This window comes from Scomber scombrus, chromosome 2 (genome assembly GCF_963691925.1).
Source record: "Scomber scombrus chromosome 2, fScoSco1.1, whole genome shotgun sequence".
Lineage (NCBI taxonomy): Eukaryota > Metazoa > Chordata > Actinopteri > Scombriformes > Scombridae > Scomber > Scomber scombrus.
In genome coordinates, this window is record NC_084971.1 from 18,070,473 (window position 1) to 18,093,677 (window position 23,205).

The 23,205-nt window shown below is 41.3% G+C and overlaps 1 protein-coding gene across 1 annotated transcript in view; it reads left to right on the forward strand.

Moving 5' to 3' along the window:
* LOC133986011 (ankyrin-2-like) overlaps window positions 1-23,205 on the forward strand; it is a 123,527-nt gene that overhangs the window by 99,729 nt on the left and 593 nt on the right. Inside the window, exons 50-55 of the mRNA XM_062425781.1 lie at window positions 18,579-18,969; window positions 19,597-20,210; window positions 20,713-20,802; window positions 21,259-21,342; window positions 22,223-22,387; window positions 22,537-22,713. Coding sequence (XP_062281765.1) covers window positions 18,579-18,969; window positions 19,597-20,210; window positions 20,713-20,802; window positions 21,259-21,342; window positions 22,223-22,387; window positions 22,537-22,713 — 1,521 coding nt within the window. The remainder of the gene's footprint in view (window positions 1-18,578; window positions 18,970-19,596; window positions 20,211-20,712; window positions 20,803-21,258; window positions 21,343-22,222; window positions 22,388-22,536; window positions 22,714-23,205) is intronic.

Below are 23,205 nucleotides of genomic sequence, written 5' to 3' on the forward strand. Positions count from 1 at the left end.
CAGAGTCATCAGACTTTGAACTTGATAAGTTGTTTAGTAGCAGGGCATTGTCTCCAGACTCACCTATTCCTCAGTTCACATTGCCCCATATTGGCTATGATGCGGAACTGTCAAGGTACAGGTCTTTTACACCAGAATCAACAATTTCGGACTGGGAAGGTACCGATTTGTGTCTGGAAACCGTCTTTGATCAGACCAGACCAGATTCCCCACAGTCAGTTTTATCAGACTTTGAACTTGACAGGTTCTTTAGTGGCAGGGCGTTGTCCCCAGATTCTGTGTCTTCCGATTTTGACTTTTCGCTCCTTCAGGACTGGTTGGCAGACTTTAGACCATCCTCCCCAGAATCTGTGGCATCAGTTGAGCAGCACTCTTTCTCTCCTCACATGACATTTGGCCAGATGAAGGGTCAACATTGTGACTATTACTTAAAGTACTCTGAAAGTAGACCACAATCACCTCTTTCAACATTGTCAGATTTTGAGTATTTAGGACTTTGTCTGGAGGAGTTATTTGAGGACAATAGACCAGACTCACCACATTCTGTTTCTTCACTGGACGAAGATGAAAAACGTACTGTTAAAATATCTGCAACTCAAGCACTTCCTGGTGCAAAACCCTTTACATATGCAGATGTTGTGCGGGGCACTAAATATGAAAAACAAGCAGAGACTCTGTTTAGCATCAAATCATTTGAGCTGAAACCTTTCAGTCTCCCGTCACGGTCATTAGATGAGTGCAGTGACTCCGTCAAAGACAATTGGGTCAAGGAGATAAGACTGCATTCTGCAGAGTCAGTGGCATATCAAAGTGACCATAGGTCCCTTTCTCCTGACTCACCTGTTCCTCAATTCAGACCACCCCATTTGGCTTATAATGTGGAATTGTCAAGTTACAGGTCTTTTACACCAGAATCAACCATTTCAGACTGGGAAGGTACAGATTTGTGTCTGGAAACCCTCTTTGATCACTCTAGACCAGAGAGCTCGCAGTCAGAGTCATCAGACTTTGAACTTGATAAGTTGTTTAGTAGCAGGGCATTGTCTCCAGACTCACCTATTCCTCAGTTCACATTGCCCCATATTGGCTATGATGCGGAACTGTCAAGGTACAGGTCTTTTACACCAGTATCAACAATTTCGGACTGGGAAGGTACCGATTTGTGTCTGGAAACCCTCTTTGATCAGACCAGACCAGATTCCCCACAGTCAGTTTTATCAGACTTTGAACTTGACAGGTTCTTTAGTGGCAGGGCGTTGTCCCCAGATTCTGTGTCTTCCGATTTTGACTTTTCGCTCCTTCAGGACTGGTTGGCAGACTTTAGACCATCCTCCCCAGAATCTGTGGCATCAGTTGAGCAGCATTCTTTCTCTCCTCACATGACATTTGGCCAGATGAAGGGTCAACGTTGTGACTATTACTTACAGTACTCTGAAAGTAGACCACAATCACCTCTTTCAACAGTGTCGGATTTTGAGTATTTAGGACTTTGTCTGGAGGAGTTATTTGAGGACAATAGACCAGACTCACCACATTCTGTTTCTTCACTGGACGAAGATGAAAAACGTACTGTTAAAATATCTGCAACTCAAGCACTTCCTGGTGCAAGACCCTTTACATATGCAGATGTTGTGCGGGGCACTAAATATGAAAAGCAAGCAGAGACTCTGTTTAGCATCAAATCATTTGAGCTGAAACCTTTCAGTCTCCCGTCACGGTCATTAGATGAGTGCAGTGACTCCGTCAAAGACAATTGGGTCAAGGAGATAAGACTGCATTCTGCAGAGTCAGTAGCATCTCAAAGTGACCATAGGTCCCTTTCTCCTGACTCACCCGTTCCTCAATTCAGACCACCCCATTTGGCTTATAATGTGGAATTGTCAAGGTACAGGTCTTCTACACCAGAATCAACCATTTCAGACTGGGAAGGTACAGATTTGTGTCTGGAAATCCTCTTTGATCACCCTAGACCAGAGAGCTCGCAGTCAGATTCATCAGATTTTGAACTTGATAAGTTGTTTAGTAGCAGAGCATTGTCTCCAGACTCACCTATTCCTCAGTTCACATTGCGCCATATTGGCTATGATGCAGAACTGTCAAGGTACAGGTCTTTTACACCAGAATCAACTATTTCTGACTGGGAAGGTACAGATTTGTGTCTGGAAACCCGCATAACTCACTCTAGACCAGTGAGCTCGCAGTCAGAGTCATCAAACTTTGAACTAGATAAGTTGTTTAGTAGCAGGGCATTGTCTCCAGACTCACCTGTTCCTCAGTTCAGACCACCCCATATGGCTTATAATGTGGAATTGTCAATGTACAGGTCTTCTACACCAGAATCAACAATTTCTGACTGGGTTGGTACCGATTTGTGTCTGGAAACCCTCTTTGATCAGACCAGACCAGATTCCCCACAGTCAGTTTTATCAGACTTTGAACTTGACAGGTTCTTTAGTGGCAGGGCGTGTTCCCCAGATTCTGTGTCTTCCGATTTTGACTTTTCGCTCCTTCAGGACTGGTTGGCAGACTTTAGACCATCCTCCCCAGAATCTGTGGCATCAGTTGAGCAGCACTCTTTCTCTCCTCACATGACATTTGGCCAGATGAAGGGTCAACGTTGTGACTATTACTTACAGTACTCTGAAAGTAGACCACAATCACCTCTTTCAACATTGTCAGATTTTGAGTATTTAGGACTTTGTCTGGAGGAGTTATTTGAGGACAATAGACCAGACTCACCACATTCTGTTTCTTCACTGGACGAAGATGAAAAACGTACTGTTAAAATATCTTCAACTCAAGCACTTCCTGGTGCAAGACCCTTTACATATGCAGATGTTGTGCGGGGCACTAAATATGAAAAACAAGCAGAGACTCTGTTTAGCATCAAATCATTTGAGCTGAAACCTTTCAGTCTCCCGTCACGGTCATTAGATGAGTGTAGTGACTCCGTCAAAGACAATTGGGTCAAGGAGATAAGACTGCATTCTGCAGAGTCAGTAGCATCTCAAAGTGACCATAGGTCCCTTTCTCCTGACTCACCTGTTCCTCAATTCAAACCACCCCATTTGGCTTATAATGTGGAATTGTCAAGGTACAGGTCTTTTACACCAGAATCAACCATTTCAGACTGGGAAGGTACAGATTTGTGTCTGGAAACCCCCTTTGATCACTCTAGACCAGAGAGCTCGCAGTCAGATTCATCAGACTTTGAACTTGATAAGTTGTTTAGTAGCAGGGCATTGTCTCCAGACTCACCTGTTCCTCAGTTCAGACCACCCCATATGGCTTATAATGTGGAATTGTCAAGGTACAGGTCTTCTACACCAGAATCAACCATTTCAGACTGGGAAGGTACAGATTTGTGTCTGGAAATCCTCTTTGATCACCCTAGACCAGAGAGCTCGCAGTCAGATTCATCAGATTTTGAACTTGATAAGTTGTTTAGTAGCAGGGCATTGTCTCCAGACTCACCTATTCCTCAGTTCACATTGCCCCATATTGGCTATGATGCAGAATTGTCAAGGTACAGGTCTTCTACACCAGAATCAACTATTTCAGACTGGGAAGGTACAGATTTGTGTCTGGAAACCCTCTTTGATCACTGTAGACCAGAGAGCTCGCAGTCAGATTCATCAGACTTTGAACTTGATAAGTTGTTTAGTAGCAGGGCATTGTCTCCAGACTCACCTGTTCCTCAATTCAGACCACCCCATATGGCTTATAATGTGGAATTGTCAAGGTATAGGTCTTCTACACCAGAATCAACCATTTCAGACTGGGATGGTACCGATTTGTGTCTGGAAACCCTCTTTGATCAGACCAGACCAGATTCCCCACAGTCAGTTTTATCAGACTTTGAACTTGACAGGTTCTTTAGTGGCAGGGCGTTGTCCCCAGATTCTGTGTCTTCCGATTTTGACTTTTCGCTCCTTCAGGACTGGTTGGCAGACTTTAGACCATCCTCCCCAGAATCTGTGGCATCAGTTGAGCAGCACTCTTTCTCTCCTCACATGACATTTGGCCAGATGAAGGGTCAACGTTGTGACTATTACTTGCAGTACTCTGAAAGTAGACCACAATCACCTCTTTCAACATTGTCAGATTTTGAGTATTTAGGACTTTGTCTGGAGGAGTTATTTGAGGACAATAGACCAGAGTCACCACATTCTGTTTCTTCACTGGACGAAAATGAAAAACGTATTGTTAAAATATCTGCAACTCAAGCACTTCCTGGTGCAAGACCCTTTACATATGCAGATGTTGTGCGGGGCACTAAATATGAAAAACAAGCAGAGACTCTGTTTAGCATCAAATCATTTGAGCTGAAACCTTTCAGTCTCCCGTCACGGTCATTAGATGAGTGTAGTGACTCCGTCAAAGATAATTGGGTCAAGGAGATAAGACTGCATTCTGCAGAGTCAGTAGCATCTCAAAGTGACCATAGGTCCCTTTCTCCTGACTCACCTGTTCCTCAATTCAGACCACCCCATATGGCTTATAATGTGGAATTGTCAAGGTACAGGTCTTTTACACCAGAATCAACCATTTCAGACTGGGAAGGTACAGATTTGTGTCTGGAAACCCTCTTTCATCACTCTAGACCAGAGAGCTCGCAGTCAGATTCATCAGACTTTGAACTTGATAAGTTGTTTAGTAGCAAGGCATTGTCTCCAGACTCACCTGTTCCTCAGTTCAGACCGCCCCATATGGCTTATAATGTGGAATTGTCAAGGTACAGGTCTTTTACACCAGAATCAACAATTTCGGACTGGGAAGGTACCGATTTGTGTCTGAAAACCCTCTTTGATCACTCTAGACCAGTGAGCTCGCAGTCAGATTCATCAGACTTTGAACTTGATAAGTTGTTTAGTAGCAGGGCATTGTCTCCAGACTCACCTGTTCCTCAGTTCAGACCACCCCATATGGCTTATAATGTGGAATTGTCAAGGTACAGGTCTTCTACACCAGAATCAACCATTTCAGACTGGGAAGGTACAGATTTGTGTCTTGAAATCCTCTTTGATCTCCCTAGACCAGAGAGTTCGCACTCAGATTCATCAGATTTTGAACTTGATAAGTTGTTTAGTAGCAGGGCATTGTCTCCAGACTCACCTGTTCCTCAGTTTAGACCACCCCATATGGCTTATAATGTGGAATTGTCAAGGTACAGGTCTTCTACACCAGAATCAACCATTTCAGACTGGGAAGGTACAGAGTTGTGTCTGGAAACCCTCTTTGATCACTCTAGACCAGAGAGCTCGCAGTCAGAGTCATCAGACTTTGAACTTGATAAGTTGTTTAGTAGCAGGGCATTGTCTCCAGACTCACCTATTCCTCAGTTCACATTGCCCCATATTGGCTATGATGCGGAACTGTCAAGGTACAGGTCTTTTACACCAGAATCAACAATTTCGGACTGGGAAGGTACCGATTTGTGTCTGGAAACCGTCTTTGATCAGACCAGACCAGATTCCCCACAGTCAGTTTTATCAGACTTTGAACTTGACAGGTTCTTTAGTGGCAGGGCGTTGTCCCCAGATTCTGTGTCTTCCGATTTTGACTTTTCGCTCCTTCAGGACTGGTTGGCAGACTTTAGACCATCCTCCCCAGAATCTGTGGCATCAGTTGAGCAGCACTCTTTCTCTCCTCACATGACATTTGGCCAGATGAAGGGTCAACATTGTGACTATTACTTAAAGTACTCTGAAAGTAGACCACAATCACCTCTTTCAACATTGTCAGATTTTGAGTATTTAGGACTTTGTCTGGAGGAGTTATTTGAGGACAATAGACCAGACTCACCACATTCTGTTTCTTCACTGGACGAAGATGAAAAACGTACTGTTAAAATATCTGCAACTCAAGCACTTCCTGGTGCAAAACCCTTTACATATGCAGATGTTGTGCGGGGCACTAAATATGAAAAACAAGCAGAGACTCTGTTTAGCATCAAATCATTTGAGCTGAAACCTTTCAGTCTCCCGTCACGGTCATTAGATGAGTGCAGTGACTCCGTCAAAGACAATTGGGTCAAGGAGATAAGACTGCATTCTGCAGAGTCAGTGGCATATCAAAGTGACCATAGGTCCCTTTCTCCTGACTCACCTGTTCCTCAATTCAGACCACCCCATTTGGCTTATAATGTGGAATTGTCAAGTTACAGGTCTTTTACACCAGAATCAACCATTTCAGACTGGGAAGGTACAGATTTGTGTCTGGAAACCCTCTTTGATCACTCTAGACCAGAGAGCTCGCAGTCAGAGTCATCAGACTTTGAACTTGATAAGTTGTTTAGTAGCAGGGCATTGTCTCCAGACTCACCTATTCCTCAGTTCACATTGCCCCATATTGGCTATGATGCGGAACTGTCAAGGTACAGGTCTTTTACACCAGTATCAACAATTTCGGACTGGGAAGGTACCGATTTGTGTCTGGAAACCCTCTTTGATCAGACCAGACCAGATTCCCCACAGTCAGTTTTATCAGACTTTGAACTTGACAGGTTCTTTAGTGGCAGGGCGTTGTCCCCAGATTCTGTGTCTTCCGATTTTGACTTTTCGCTCCTTCAGGACTGGTTGGCAGACTTTAGACCATCCTCCCCAGAATCTGTGGCATCAGTTGAGCAGCATTCTTTCTCTCCTCACATGACATTTGGCCAGATGAAGGGTCAACGTTGTGACTATTACTTACAGTACTCTGAAAGTAGACCACAATCACCTCTTTCAACAGTGTCGGATTTTGAGTATTTAGGACTTTGTCTGGAGGAGTTATTTGAGGACAATAGACCAGACTCACCACATTCTGTTTCTTCACTGGACGAAGATGAAAAACGTACTGTTAAAATATCTGCAACTCAAGCACTTCCTGGTGCAAGACCCTTTACATATGCAGATGTTGTGCGGGGCACTAAATATGAAAAGCAAGCAGAGACTCTGTTTAGCATCAAATCATTTGAGCTGAAACCTTTCAGTCTCCCGTCACGGTCATTAGATGAGTGCAGTGACTCCGTCAAAGACAATTGGGTCAAGGAGATAAGACTGCATTCTGCAGAGTCAGTAGCATCTCAAAGTGACCATAGGTCCCTTTCTCCTGACTCACCCGTTCCTCAATTCAGACCACCCCATTTGGCTTATAATGTGGAATTGTCAAGGTACAGGTCTTTTACACCAGAATCAACCATTTCAGACTGGGAAGGTACAGATTTGTGTCTGGAAACCCTCTTTGATCACTCTAGACCAGAGAGCTCGCAGTCAGATTCATCAGACTTTGAACTTGATAAGTTGTTTAGTAGCAGGGCATTGTCTCCAGACTCACCTGTTCCTCAGTTCAGACCACCCCATATGGCTTATAATGTGGAATTGTCAAGGTACAGGTCTTCTACACCAGAATCAACCATTTCAGACTGGGAAGGTACAGATTTGTGTCTGGAAATCCTCTTTGATCACCCTAGACCAGAGAGTTCGCAGTCAGATTCATCAGATTTTGAACTTGATAAGTTGTTTAGTAGCAGGGCATTGTCTCCAGACTCACCTGTTCCTCAGTTCAGACCACCCCATATGGCTTATAATGTGGAATTGTCAAGGTACAGGTCTTCTACACCAGAATCAACCATTTCAGACTGGGAAGGTACAGATTTGTGTCTGGAAATCCTCTTTGATCACCCTAGACCAGAGAGCTCGCAGTCAGATTCATCAGATTTTGAACTTGATAAGTTGTTTAGTAGCAGGGCATTGTCTCCAGACTCACCTGTTCCTCAGTTCACATTGCCCCATATTGGCTATGATGCGGAACTGTCAAGGTACAGGTCTTTTACACCAGAATCAACCATTTCAGACTGGGAAGGTACAGATTTGTGTCTGGAAACCCTCTTTGATCACTCTAGACCAGAGAGCTCGCAGTCAGATTCATCAGACTTTGAACTTGATAAGTTGTTTAGTAGCAGGGCATTGTCTCCAGACTCACCTGTTTCTCAGTTCACATTGCCCCATATTGGCTATGATGCGGAACTGTCAAGGTACAGGTCTTTTACACCAGAATCAACCATTTCAGACTGGGAAGGTACAGATTTGTGTCTGGAAACCCTCTTTGATCACTCTAGACCAGAGAGCTCGCAGTCAGATTCATCAGACTTTGAACTTGATAAGTTGTTTAGTAGCAGGGCATTGTCTCCAGACTCACCTGTTCCTCAGTTCAGACCACCCCATATGGCTTATAATGTGGAATTGTCAAGGTACAGGTCTTCTACACCAGAATCAACCATTTCAGACTGGGAAGGTACAGATTTGTGTCTGGAAATCCTCTTTGATCACCCTAGACCAGAGAGCTCGCAGTCAGATTCATCAGATTTTGAACTTGATAATTTGTTTAGTAGCAGGGCATTGTCTCCAGACTCACCTATTCCTCAGTTCACATTGCCCCATATTGGCTATGATGCAGAACTGTCAAGGTACAGGTCTTTTACACCAGAATCAACCATTTCAGACTGGGAAGGTACAGATTTGTGTCTGGAAACCCTCTTTGATCACTCTAGACCAGAGAGCTCGCAGTCAGATTCATCAGACTTTGAACTTGATAAGTTGTTTAGTAGCAGGGCATTGTCTCCAGACTCACCTGTTCCTCAGTTCAGACCACCCCATATGGCTTATAATGTGGAATTGTCAAGGTACAGGTCTTCTACACCAGAATCAACCATTTCAGACTGGGAAGGTACAGATTTGTGTCTGGAAATCCTCTTTGATCACCCTAGACCAGAGAGCTCGCAGTCAGATTCATCAGATTTTGAACTTGATAAGTTGTTTAGTAGCAGGGCATTGTCTCCAGACTCACCTATTCCTCAGTTCACATTGCCCCATATTGGCTATGATGCAGAATTGTCAAGGTACAGGTCTTCTACACCAGAATCAACCATTTCAGACTGGGAAGGTACAGATTTGTGTCTGGAAATCCTCTTTGATCACCCTAGACCAGAGAGTTCGCAGTCAGATTCATCAGATTTTGAACTTGATAAGTTGTTTAGTAGCAGGGCATTGTCTCCATACTCACCTGTTCCTCAGTTCAGACCACCCCATATGGCTTATAATGTGGAATTGTCAAGGTACAGGTCTTCTACACCAGAATCAACCATTTCAGACTGGGAAGGTACAGATTTGTGTCTGGAAATCCTCTTTGATCACCCTAGACCAGAGAGCTCGCAGTCAGATTCATCAGATTTTGAACTTGATAAGTTGTTTAGTAGCAGGGCATTGTCTCCAGACTCACCTATTCCTCAGTTCACATTGCCCCATATTGGCTATGATGCAGAATTGTCAAGGTACAGGTCTTCTACACCAGAATCAACCATTTCAGACTGGGAAGGTACAGATTTGTGTCTGGAAATCCTCTTTGATCACCCTAGACCAGAGAGTTCGCAGTCAGATTCATCAGATTTTGAACTTGATAAGTTGTTTAGTAGCAGGGCATTGTCTCCAGACTCACCTGTTCCTCAGTTCAGACCACCCCATATGGCTTATAATGTGGAATTGTCAAGGTACAGGTCTTCTACACCAGAATCAACCATTTCAGACTGGGAAGGTACAGATCTGTGTCTGGAAATCCTCTTTGATCACCCTAGACCAGAGAGCTTGCAGTCAGATTCATCAGATTTTGAACTTGATAAGTTGTTTAGTAGCAGGGCATTGTCTCCAGACTCACCTGTTCCTCAGTTCACATTGCCCCATATTGGCTATGATGCGGAACTGTCAAGGTACAGGTCTTTTACACCAGAATCAACCATTTCAGACTGGGAAGGTACAGATTTGTGTCTGGAAACCCTCTTTGATCACTCTAGACCAGAGAGCTCGCAGTCAGATTCATCAGACTTTGAACTTGATAAGTTGTTTAGTAGCAGGGCATTGTCTCCAGACTCACCTGTTCCTCAGTTCAGACCACCCCATATGGCTTATAATGTGGAATTGTCAAGGTACAGGTCTTCTACACCAGAATCAACCATTTCAGACTGGAAAGGTACAGATTTGTGTCTGGAAATCCTCTTTGATCTCCCTAGACCAGAGAGTTCGCAGTCAGATTCATCAGATTTTGAACTTGATAAGTTGTTTAGTAGCAGGGCATTGTCTCCAGACTCACCTGTTCTTCAATTCAGACCACCCCATTTGGCTTATAATGTGGAATTGTCAAGTTACAGGTCTTTTACACCAGAATCAACCATTTCAGACTGGGAAGGTACAGATTTGTGTCTGGAAATCCTCTTTGATCACCCTAGACCAGAGAGCTCGCAGTCAGATTCATCAGATTTTGAACTTGATAAGTTGTTTAGTAGCAGGGCATTGTCTCCAGACTCACCTGTTCCTCAGTTCACATTGCCCCATATTGGCTATGATGCAGAACTGTCAAGGTACAGGTCTTTTTCACCAGAATCAACCATTTCAGACTGGGAAGGTACAGATTTGTGTCTGGAAACCCTCTTTGATCACTCTAGACCAGAGAGCTCGCAGTCAGATTCATCAGACTTTGAACTTGATAAGTTGTTTAGTAGCAGGGCATTGTCTCCAGACTCACCTGTTCCTCAGTTCAGACCACCCCATATGGCTTATAATGTGGAATTGTCAAGGTACAGGTCTTCTACACCAGAATCAACCATTTCAGACTGGGAAGGTACAGATTTGTGTCTGGAAATCCTCTTTGATCACCCTAGACCAGAGAGCTCGCAGTCAGATTCATCAAATTTTGAACTTGATAAGTTGTTTAGTAGCAGGGCATTGTCTCCAGACTCACCTATTCCTCAGTTCACATTGCCCCATATTGGCTATGATGCGGAACTGTCAAGGTACAGGTCTTTTACACCAGTATCAACAATTTCGGACTGGGAAGGTACAGATTTGTGTCTGGAAACCCTCTTTGATCAGACCAGACCAGATTCCCCACAGTCAGTTTTATCAGACTTTGAACTTGACAGGTTCTTTAGTGGCAGGGCGTTGTCCCCAGATTCTGTGTCTTCCGATCTTGACTTTTCGCTCCTTCAGGACTGGTTGGCAGACTTTAGACCATCCTCCCCAGAATCTGTGGCATCAGTTGAGCAGCACTCTTTCTCTCCTCACATGACATTTGGCCAGATGAAGGGTCAACGTTGTGACTATTACTTACAGTACTCTGAAAGTAGACCACAATCACCTCTTTCAACATTGTCAGATTTTGATTATTTAGGACTTTGTCTGGAGGAGTTATTTGAGGACAATAGACCAGACTCACCACATTCTGTTTCTTCACTGGACGAAGATGAAAAACGTACTGTTAAAATATCTGCAACTCAAGCACTTCCTGGTGCAAGACCCTTTACATATGCAGATGTTGTGCGGGGCACTAAATATGAAAAACAAGCAGAGACTCTGTTTAGCATCAAATCAGTTGAGCTGAAACCTTTCAGTCTCCCGTCACGGTCATTAGATGAGTGCAGTGACTCCGTCAAAGACAATTGGGTCAAGGAGATAAGACTGCATTCTGCAGAGTCAGTAGCATCTCAAAGTGACCATAGGTCCCTTTCTCCTGACTCACCTGTTCCTCAATTCAGACCACCCCATTTGGCTTATAATGTGGAATTGTCAAGGTACAGGTCTTTTACACCAGAATCAACCATTTCAGACTGGGAAGGTACAGATTTGTGTCTGGAAACCCTCTTTGATCACTCTAGACCAGAGAGCTCGCAGTCAGATTCATCAGACTTTGAACTTGATAAGTTGTTTAGTAGCAGGGCATTGTCTCCAGACTCACCTGTTCCTCAGTTCAGACCACCCCATATGGCTTATAATGTGGAATTGTCAAGGTACAGGTCTTCTACACCAGAATCAACCATTTCAGACTGGGAAGGTACAGATTTGTGTCTGGAAATCCTCTTTGATCTCCCTAGACCAGAGAGTTCGCAGTCAGATTCATCAGATTTTGAACTTGATAAGTTGTTTAGTAGCAGGGCATTGTCTCCAGACTCACCTGTTCCTCAATTCAGACCACCCCATATGGCTTATAATGTGGAATTGTCAAGGTACAGGTCTTCTACACCAGAATCAACCATTTCAGACTGGGAAGGTACAGAGTTGTGTCTGGAAACCCTCTTTGATCACTCTAGACCAGAGAGCTCGCAGTCAGAGTCATCAGACTTTGAACTTGATAAGTTGTTTAGTAGCAGGGCATTGTCTCCAGACTCACCTATTCCTCAGTTCACATTGCCCCATATTGGCTATGATGCGGAACTGTCAAGGTACAGGTCTTTTACACCAGAATCAACAATTTCGGACTGGGAAGGTACAGATTTGTGTCTGGAAACCCTCTTTGATCAGACCAGACCAGATTCCCCACAGTCAGTTTTATCAGACTTTGAACTTGACAGGTTATTTCGTGGTAGGGCGTTGTCCCCAGATTCTGTGTCTTCTGATTTTGACTTTTCGCTCCTTCAGGACTGGTTGGCAGACTTTAGACCATCCTCCCCAGAATCTGTGGCATCAGTTGAGCAGCACTCTTTCTCTCCTCACATGACATTTGGCCAGATGAAGGGTCAACGTTGTGACTATTACTTACAGTTTTCTGAACATACCGATTTTGTTCTCCAAAGCCCTTTTGATCAAACCAGCCCACAGTTGCCACAGTTAGATTCATCACACATTTTAATGTTTAACCTGTCTCCACCAGTCTGCACTGATGAAGTCAGTCTGGCTAGTCCTTTAAATCCAAAATTAGTAGAGTCTGATAATTGTGCTCCAGTCTATCAGGGCTCTGTCACATCAAATGATTATCCATCTCAACATCTGTCAATTTCAAATTGCAAATCCATAAAGTGTGATTTTCAAGGTTCTATAAATGATTCTTCCTCACATCTTGATGAATGTTGTGCTGAAAACATCCCAAATGATACTGATTTAATGTCATGGCATGCAAAAACTGCAAAAGGAGAACCTTCATTAACTAATTCTGCTTCATCTCCAAAATGTCATCCACATACCGACGTTACAAGTATGAATGTTGAGGTTTTGGACAATTCAATAAACACAGATAACACTTTTCAATTTCAACCACTGTCATCTGAAATCACAAAGCCAGAAGCAGAAACTAATGAGTCTTTCATTGATTACTGGCTTTCAGAGTTGAACTTTTACAGTGATATAGCTTCAACATCAAACAAAGCGGAGTCATTGACTGAAACAGCGTCTTTCAGTCGTGATGTTTTCCTCCTTCAGAATTGCCCGGAAAAATCTGAGCCATCCTCAGCCAATGATGTTGCATCTATCGATAAGCATTATTTGACTCCTCACATAACATTTGACCTAATAAAAAATGAACTTTCTGACTATTACTTGAAGTACTCTGAAAGTACACCACATTCAGCACTTACATCTCAAGATGTTGCTGAAGACAAAAGATCACATTCATCAGATTACATTGCTTCACACAATGAAGCTGAACTTGACATGTTCTTTAATGGCAGTAGCAAGGCATTGCCTCCATACTCACCTGTTAGTCAGTTCAGACCACCTTATATTGCTTATGATGTGGAACTGTCAAGACACAGGTCATTTACACCAGAATCAACAATTTCGGACTGGGAAGGTACTGATTTGTGTCTGGAAACCCTCTTTGATCAGACCAGAGCAGAGTCCCCGCAGTCAGATTCATCAGACTTTGAACTTGATAAGTTCTTTAGTAGTAGGGCATTGTCTCCGGACTCACCTATTCCTCAGTTCACATTGCCCCATATTGGCTATGATGCGGAACTGTCAAGGTACAGGTCTTTTACACCAGAATCAACAATTTCGGACTGGGAAGGTACCGATTTGTGTCTGGAAACCCTCTTTGATCAGACCAGACCAGATTCCCCACAGTCAGTTTTATCAGACTTTGAACTTGACAGGTTCTTTAGTGGCAGAGCCTCTTCCAATTTTGACTTTTCGCTCCTTCAGGACTGGTTGGCAGACTTTAGACCATCCTCCCCAGAATCTGTGGCATCAGTTGAGCAGCACTCTTTCTCTCCTCACATGATATTTGGCCAGATGAAGGGTCAATGTTGTGACTATTACTTACAGTACTCTGAAAGTAGACCACAATCACCTCTTTCAACATTGTCAGATATTGAGTATTTAGGACTTTGTCTGGAGGAGTTATATGAGGACAATAGACCAGACTCGCCAGATTCAGTTTCTTCACAAGATAAACCCCAAAAACATAGTTTGACTATATGTTCATCTGAATTACTGCCTGTTGCAAGACTTCTTTCATATGCAGATGCTGAATGGGGTTCTGTGCATGAAAAACAATCAGATTGTTTAATCAAGGAACATACATTCTCTCCCAGTTTGTTGTCCTCTGATTTGAAACCATGCTCCCATGATCATTCTGTGCTAGTCCGCAAGTCAGAGAAAAAATTAACCAAGCTGAAACTCATCCCTTCTGAATTATTGTCATCACACTCCACATCATATACCAAGGAATACAGAGTTACACATAAGGCTTTCCTTAACCCCTTAATTTCACATTTGTATGATCCAATTTATAAGGGAGCATGCTCCTGTTGTAAAAAAAAAAAAGATTCGAATGTAATTTTGAAAAGTATTTTTTATGGTAGTGGTTCCAAAATGGTCTAGCTCAGGAGGTCTATATATTTTTACATCAGATCACAGTCTAAACATTGAAATATTTTATACCCATTCAATATAATTCCATCCCTCTATTATGCCTGTCAGTTGATTTTCTTTGTAAGGAGACATTTTTAACCATGAATGCCCCTTTAAAAAAATGATAACTTAATTACAACTGAGGCTTATGTCAATAAAATAAGATGCATTGCATCAAGAGAAGATAATTAGGGCTTAAACTGAACATTTAAAGAAATAAAGGGATTAAAAAAAGATAATTAATATTTATTTAGAATCCTAGAATCACAGCATTAAAGCAGATCACAAAAGGACCGAAAAAGACCACAACCCTATACTTAACAAGTTGAAAAAATACTAACCAACAAGCACAACTTATGGAGAAACCAATGAAATATGGATACATTCGAAAAAAAAATTTCACTAATTCAGTCTAATTCAAAACTATTTTTTAAGTACAACTACTAAAACTGTTTATACAGCAGAAAAAGTAAATATGCCTAATACAAAGAAAATGGGGGAAAATAATTTTAAAGCTACGTTTTAAGCAAGGCCTCTACTTCATTACACAAAGCATTTTTTTCCCCTTTTGTGTTGAGTGTGGGAAAAAAAACAAGCTGAATATGTTTTTTCAATTTTGTTCAGCCTGATGTGGAGCAGGTTTTCTCTTTTTCTCTGGAAAAAAAACACTACAGTCAGTGGACATGCAAAGTAAGTGTCACATGATCCAAAAAACCACCATCGCTTGGTTATGTGTACTGTAAAGTTGCTTATTATTATACTCATGGGTTTGTAGCACGGACCATGCATGTATTAAGATAACTGGGTACAGATAAAGCACCAGCCTTTGAAGCCAATTTGACATAGCAGCCAAACCGTGTAATTGCAATGTCACATGATTCTATTGGGCCCAAAAAGACTCTTTCTCATAGACTCACATTGTGAAAGAAACATCTGAAAATCAGTGTATACATTTTTACAAGCATCACTACTCCCACAAGATAGCATGTTTTCCTATTTAATTTGATCTCTTCAGTCCAATCACATTTCCAAAGTCTAGAAAAGCTGCATGATTGAATCATTTTTATCCCCATTCAAGTTAGCTGGAGGGCTTAACCTGAAATTAGACATTTCAGCTGGGAGAAGTCTCTGGTGAGCAAGCCCCGTGGTGAATTGGGCCCACAGAGAGTGCACAGTATGTTTTCAGGTAGTTACCTTTTTTGATTCATATACGAATGTGCAACTTTCATAGGAATGAACGGGCTATACCCCGCCTTTGACACTGTATCCAGTTCTCTTCATACATTCATGGCACTAAGTAGTAAAAGATGAAATTGACCCAAATGCTCAACCACTCATTCAGAATGAACCCAGAATCCACTTTTCGACCCACAAGTTGCGACCCACTGATTTATGATAAACCATTAAAAAACAGTATTATGTAATAGCCACTAGCTTTACAGCTGGTTACAGCTGGTGGCTATTATATCTACTATATCTATTTTCATGGTTATCTTACAGTTTTCATAACTTCAGATGATAAAAGTGTAAATGAGTCTTTGTTCTCAAATGTTCTAATTACTTGTTCTGTTTTGTCACAATGTCAAACCAGCACTGGCATATCACCGTCTGAAACAGACATTTTTTCACTTACGTGGTATAGACTACCACAGCCTGAAGAAGTACAGATGATCAACACCCTATATTTTCAAACTACTTCTTCAGTAACCGGAGGCCATCTTCTCCAGAGTCATTTACATCATTTGATGTGTTGACTGCCATGTCTCCTGACTCAAAAAATCATCACTTTGACTTTCATCCTTGCTGTTATATGCATTTGTCAGAAAATAGATTTATTTCACCAGACTCCATAATGCTAAAGAGACTGTACTGATTAATGTTGAGTGTGTCAACAACATGCCATCAGGGAAGAATACATGCAGTCATTTCTTGACTACTAGCTATCTGAGCTAAGAACCTAACCCTCAAATTCTTGAATCGATAGAAGATCTAGATGAAAGTTTAAACCAGCTGCCATCTTGGTAAAGTCTCCCAGATGGGACTGTTACCACAGAGAGCAGATTTGTATAGAGGTGTGTCTGCAAGAGGTGAATGTCACATATTTGTGATCCAGTCTGTGAAGGAGTACATGTCTATGACAAGGTTCATTTCTCTCAAGGTACTGTTGATAAATGGTCCAAGAAGCATGGAAGAGAAGCATGACTTGCCCAACCAAATCTTCTCATTTAGAAACTATGATACCATATTCCAAACTATTAAAGAATTCATCACTATCCCACTTCACAGTTTTTGATCGTACAGTAACATATTTACATCCTGAGATGTTGATGTCACCAATTGGAAGACATGATTATCCAGTTTTGCATTGAGTTGAGTCACATGCCATCTGTAGTACAAACATTGGAATTTCATCATGCTGTCTGGCTGGAGGAGGCTGTCCATGAATAAACTCAAACAAAGAATCAATCAGTGAAACGAAGACCACTTGACAGACCCCGAATTACAATTAAAGATGACACACACCCAAGATTTGTTTGGAAAGAAAAAACAATGGAAAGAAAATCCAGAGAGAGGACGAGAGCAAACGTTTCTCAGTGTCGGTAAGACAGCACAAGCTATGCTCAGCAGAGAATGCAGTGTTGCTTTCAAAAGTAATAAATATGGCAATACATAAAATGTGAATGTTGAACTCTTGCCTCAAGCTTTCACTAATTACAATGGCCTCACTGCCGTGTTGTGGCATGTTTTGCATTAGAGCAGAAGGAATGATATTTCAGTGAAGCACAACTAATGGAAATCACATAGTTATACTTTTGTCCTGGTATAGAATATTCTCAAAAGTTAGATAAAAGGCTAACCAATGGACTTTGTGATACTTTTAGGCTGCCTGACTTGATTGCGTCAAACCGAGAGATTCAAGTGCCTAATTTATATCTTGCCTAGATGACATACATTTTCATTGTTTTGGGTTTTTTTAACTCTCGTTGCAGTTAGTTGCATAGCGCTTTTTGGATCTTAGATCTTAACAGCCATAAAAGTCTAAACCAAGTGTTTGACTTGCCACAATTAGATGCATGTAATGTCTGTACTGCTGCTGGTTTGCTTTTCTGTTTGTAAGGCACGGGCTCCTATTAAATAATAACAGATCCCAGAGACATACCACCCCATTGGCACCCATTATTTTTCCTAAAATTGTATGACATGAGTTGCAGTCATATCCAAAACACTCAAATTCAGAATTCAGATTAGTTTCAAAATTAAATGTGATGTCTGTTACTCAACATATCCACCCACTACTGTCCTCCTTCCCCTTTCTGGTTGTTTATTGTAATATTTTCACCTTGTGTAGGTGTGAATATGATTTTCAAAATGTTGTGTAAGTGAAGCAGTGTGTGTCTGTGTAATTTTTTGGATATGGGGCAGACCAGAAGTTAAACAGACAGCAGTTGCTGCTTTCAGGTCTGGAAGTAGCTGTGACAAATACTGTAAACTGGTGGGTTTAGCATTTTCATGGGAAGTACTTCATGCCCTTTAACTATGACAGGGCATAAACATGTGTAAAATGACGCATGTCCACTTTCATGTTGCACCAAATCCTGAATTCATTTGTGCCCCGCTTTTATAATCATATTGTGCTATCCAGTGACATACTCAACTGAATATCTCCAGACATGCTATTATCAATTATATTTTAAAAAATGTCTTAATTTTACAACACATTATGCGTTTTATGTGTGTGTTTTGTTGATTATACATTAGATAATACCAAAATGATGTAAATGCAAGTGGGCTACAAGTAAATTTCTGCATTTGAGACATTGTCTTTGACAAGTGCATGCTTCATATGACTCTTTCTTCACAAAAGGAAATCACAAATCATATTTATTTATATTTTTCTCCACTCTATTGTATCATGTTTTGCAGGTTTCAGCACCATCTTCCAAAGCAAATCTTTCAGAATCTACTAAACAAACTAATGTTGATTTAGAGCAGAGTCAGCTCTTTCCAACTGAGACACCATCCTTGCCAAATGATTCTAAACTAAGCCCAATAGCCCCAGACTCACTCTGTCAAACAGCTCAAGAAAGTCCAGATGATCAAATTGTCATGTCCTCCAAGTCCACTCCAACACCACCAGGGTCAAGGTCCCCACAGCTTGTACAACTGCTTTCAGATCTGGAAGAAATTAAACTTAAGTTTGAACCAGAGACAGTTGTTCCACCGCTGTCAGAATACAGGGATGAAAGCCCGGATGTTGATGAAGTAGATGAGTTTGAAGACCTTCCACCTGATGATCAATGTGTTGCAGAGGATAGTGATACCCTAAAAGTCAGTATGTCATCTATGATACAGCTTGCAGAAGATAATCAGACAAATGCAGCAATCACAGTTCCTACACATTTCCAGACATCCATTCAAGCTGAATCTGAAGTAGTCTCACTTACACCTTTTCTAACAAAACACTCAAGCCTACCAAGTGAACCGTCAAGTCTCAGTAGTAGTAAAGACAGTCCTGTATCCCCAACTGAGTCCTTTTCAATTCCAGAATCTCCTCAAAGAGATTGTGAAGTAATGGGACCGCCAATGAGCTCAAGTTTTCCTTTGGATATATTCCAGTCTAGCAATTATGAAAATACTACAGAGACATATCCTTCCCTGTCTTTCCCTAAAGTATCTGGAACAACTGATTATACAAGTGACATACTTCAAAGTCAAGAAAAATGTGAATCATCTACATCACCTAATGACTCAAGGGGTTTGACAGAAGAAGCAGCAACACAGAGTATCCAAGATCAAAGTACACATTTATGTGAGGCAACTTCTGTTGAAACCATGCAGATGGATATTTTTTTTTCTAAGTCTCCTTCAGATTTGACTCCTGAGACAGTTACATCTGCAAGACATTTCAGCTTTGATGAACTGATGCCATACCCTTCCTCAGGAAACTCAGAGACATTTTCAGATGAGGATAGGCTGAGGACCAGTTCGCAGCAGTCAGAACAACCTCTGACTCCAGTAGAGTATGAAGGTTTTGCCTCTCAGTTTATTTTAGCTAAACCCAACACAGAAATGACTACATCATCTTCTGATGAGGAGTACAGCATCCCACCTGGATATGCAGAGACCTCTTGTACCACTAGCAACTATAGCCACATGCCCCCAGAATATGCAGAAATTGTACATAATAATGCAGACAGCCCAACCTTTCAATACTCCGACCCAGAGCCTTATTTTGACTGCAAACAGGGTGCATCAGATTTCTCGGAGACTGAGCCTGATGAACCAGAGACAAGGTCTAGGTCAAGTAGATGTCAGCCTCAGGATAATCTCAGCCTTACTGGAAAGCAAGAAAAGGTGAATAGAGGAGTGCTGTCGTCCTCCGGAAGTGAAGATTATGAGGACGCTTTTTTTGTCCACGAACCTCTTCCTAATGTGCATGAAGAGAGTGAAGAATTATTAGACTATTCAGAAGCATCTGATGAAGAATTCACCTTGTGTGAGCCTCCTGTCTGTGAAATGGGAGCATGTGATGATACTAAAAAATCTCTCACACGGGTAAGACGAACTTTGGTAAACCATACCAGTCTACAAGCTTTTACTAGAGCTGAGCTTAACCAAATACTATATTTGCTTCAAAGAGGAATGATTGCTAACCCTCTGGCTACATGGATGGGATGTAAAACTCCTTATAACCCCCATTTTTATTTTTATTTTCCATTTAACCAGTCCCAGCTCAGCATGTCACTTGTCAGTAACCAGCAGTATCACTCACATTAATAACATAAGCTATATGTTTTTTCTTCATCAGCAATGAGTGCATTGACTCTTTAATTCAAAACAAGCATGGTATGTTTTGAAAGCAATTTCCCGAGTTACAGATTGACATGCTATACTTTCCAACATGAGTAAAACATGAAAAATTCATTGTAAATACTCAAAATCAGTGGAAAGTGCACCATATCACTCTGCTTATTACTTGCTTTGCTCCAAATATACAGCAGTAGTATTCATATATTGTCATTCATTAAATCTTCATGGATTTGTGTTACCTGGTCAGGAGATCACCGCAGAGCTTGGATCAATGTCAGAAAGTTCAGAGGATGAATTTCTCACCACCAGAATAGTGCGAAGGAGAGTTGTCATCCAGGTATCTAGTTAGCATGATTGGTGGTGTTTTAAATGAGCATGCAGGGTGTTACTCCCAGAGTGCAATTTTCAGTGTTCATTGTCAAGTTGAGAGGTTTACTGTCTAACAACATTTAGTCTAATCAAAATGGGTGAAATATGTGTGTTTGAAGATTAATGTAAAGTTCACAAGAAGCATAACACTTGATTTGCACAGATGGCTAAGCCTCATGGAGATGATTTATGCTGCTGTCAGCACTTCTGTGTTTGTTTGTTTGCTAACATAACCTTTTTCCCAGAGAATGCAAGTTTGTTTCCTGTATCCAAGGTTCTCTCACTGAAATAATATTTAAAATGGAAGTTTGGATGCCGTACTTTCTCTAACATGTCTCAGCATTTAATTTTTCAAGCGGGAAATTAAACATTACACTGATCCAAGTTCACATTCCTCATTATGTACGTTATTTATCCCTTACAGGCTGAAAATATGCCAAACCTCCCTACTCAGTCAATGACAGAAGAAAAGTACAAGGATGAAAATGGACACATCGTTGTCAAAAAGGTAAACCATGATCGTATATAAGGTTTTTATTTAAGAGGGCAGTATTTAAACTAGGGCTGTCAATCGATTAAAATATTTAATCGCAAATTAATCGCACATTTAAAAAAAATTCTAAATGTACTTTAAAATATATATTTTTTAATACTCTTATTAACATGAGAGTGGATACATTTGCTTGCTTAATGCAAATGTATGTTTATTATTATTGAAACAATCCAGAACAATGAAATACTGCATGCTCCAAAAATCTGCTGTCAGTTATGATATCAGTTAGGAACTAGTTACATTCACCCAGCCATTTACACACACAGTCCCTCTCTCTCTCTGTCTCTCTCTCTGCTTTGCTCACACGCTCACACTCACACACACACCTTTGTTGACCAGGAGGAGGTCTCTCTGTATCAGCTGCTTGGCCAGTGACTGGTATTTGAGACTCAACGTACTCCGTTATGAAAAAAACGTTGGTCTTGTGGATAGAACATCTGGCAGGGCTTTGAGCTGAATTTGCCGTTCATAAGACTATTTCCTTGATCAATTTCTGCTTGTTATCCAAAACATTACTGCTGCATCGCTTCCTTATTTCCAAACTACAGGCCGGGACAAGGGACAAACACAACGTGTTTAAAAAAATAACGCTGTTAAGATGAATTTGCGTTAACGTGTTATAAAAACGTTAACTTTGAAAGCCCTAATTTAAACTGAAAGTGACAATAGCCAGTAAAGCAACTTTGTGATTGTGCATTAATATAAAAGGCTCTTTGCTGCATTGTTGCTTCATTTCATTCAGAGACAGAGACAACCAAAATATTCCAATGGTCACCTTTTTATTAAAATGAATGCCTCTCCACCTTATGGTCTTTGACTACATGACCTTCCCCAGGTTACCCGTAAAATTATTCGCAAATGTGTTTCTGCCGATGGAGTGGAGCATGAAGAGGTCTTATTAGACGGAGCTCCCCAAGTGTCAATCAGTATGGCCGAGGGAGATGGATACTCCAAGGTGGTGAAGCGGACTGTAGTAAAGAGTGAAGGAGACCATACAGAGGTGTGTGTACTGTGTATTATGTGTGTTTATTATCATACCCTCCAAATCATATTTTAACCGAGAAATGCCAGATACATCAACATTTACATTGGTAGTAGTTCATAAAGGACAATCAAAATACAAACCAGTAACATTTTCTTCTAACCTAGGTAACATTTGCTGAATGTGAGGGTTTCTCATTATCAAGGCAAGAGGGTTCACCTGAGGGTTCTAAGGTCAGTCAGGTAGAAAAGAAAACGGTGGTGGAGGGTGAAAGGACAATGACACACCAAGGTGACCCGTCTTTGGCTTCTGACCTCCCCTCAGCTCAAGAGGACTTCAAGCAGGTTTGTTATTAACCTTGTAACCATTATTTCCTAACCTAGACAAACTGTATGGAATAAAACAAATTGAAGATAGCAGTATGATGCTGTCAACATACTGTAGCTCAATTACAGTACTTGTCGGTTTAGAAAATCATTTCATGTGCGTATGGAGTAATTACCAATCCTCTGGTTTTCATTAATTAATTAATAAATAAATGAATAATAAATAATAAGTTAATATTGTTTTTTTTCGTTTTCATGCCACCAGGCACTAGGTTATATAAGTGGCTTTACCAGATCAGAGCTCCCTCATGTGGTAGAGAGAGAGACTGTCAAAGAAGATGGAACTGTGTTCAGGAGGTGTGCGTGAATACCTGAGTGCGCTTGCTTGATTGCGTTTCTGTAATTGCTTGTGAATTTTTAAAATGACAGCCATGCTGTAAGTTTATTCATTTTACTAGATGACATATGTTTCCGTTTCTAACATTAGCATACTGCTACTTTTTGTATTCT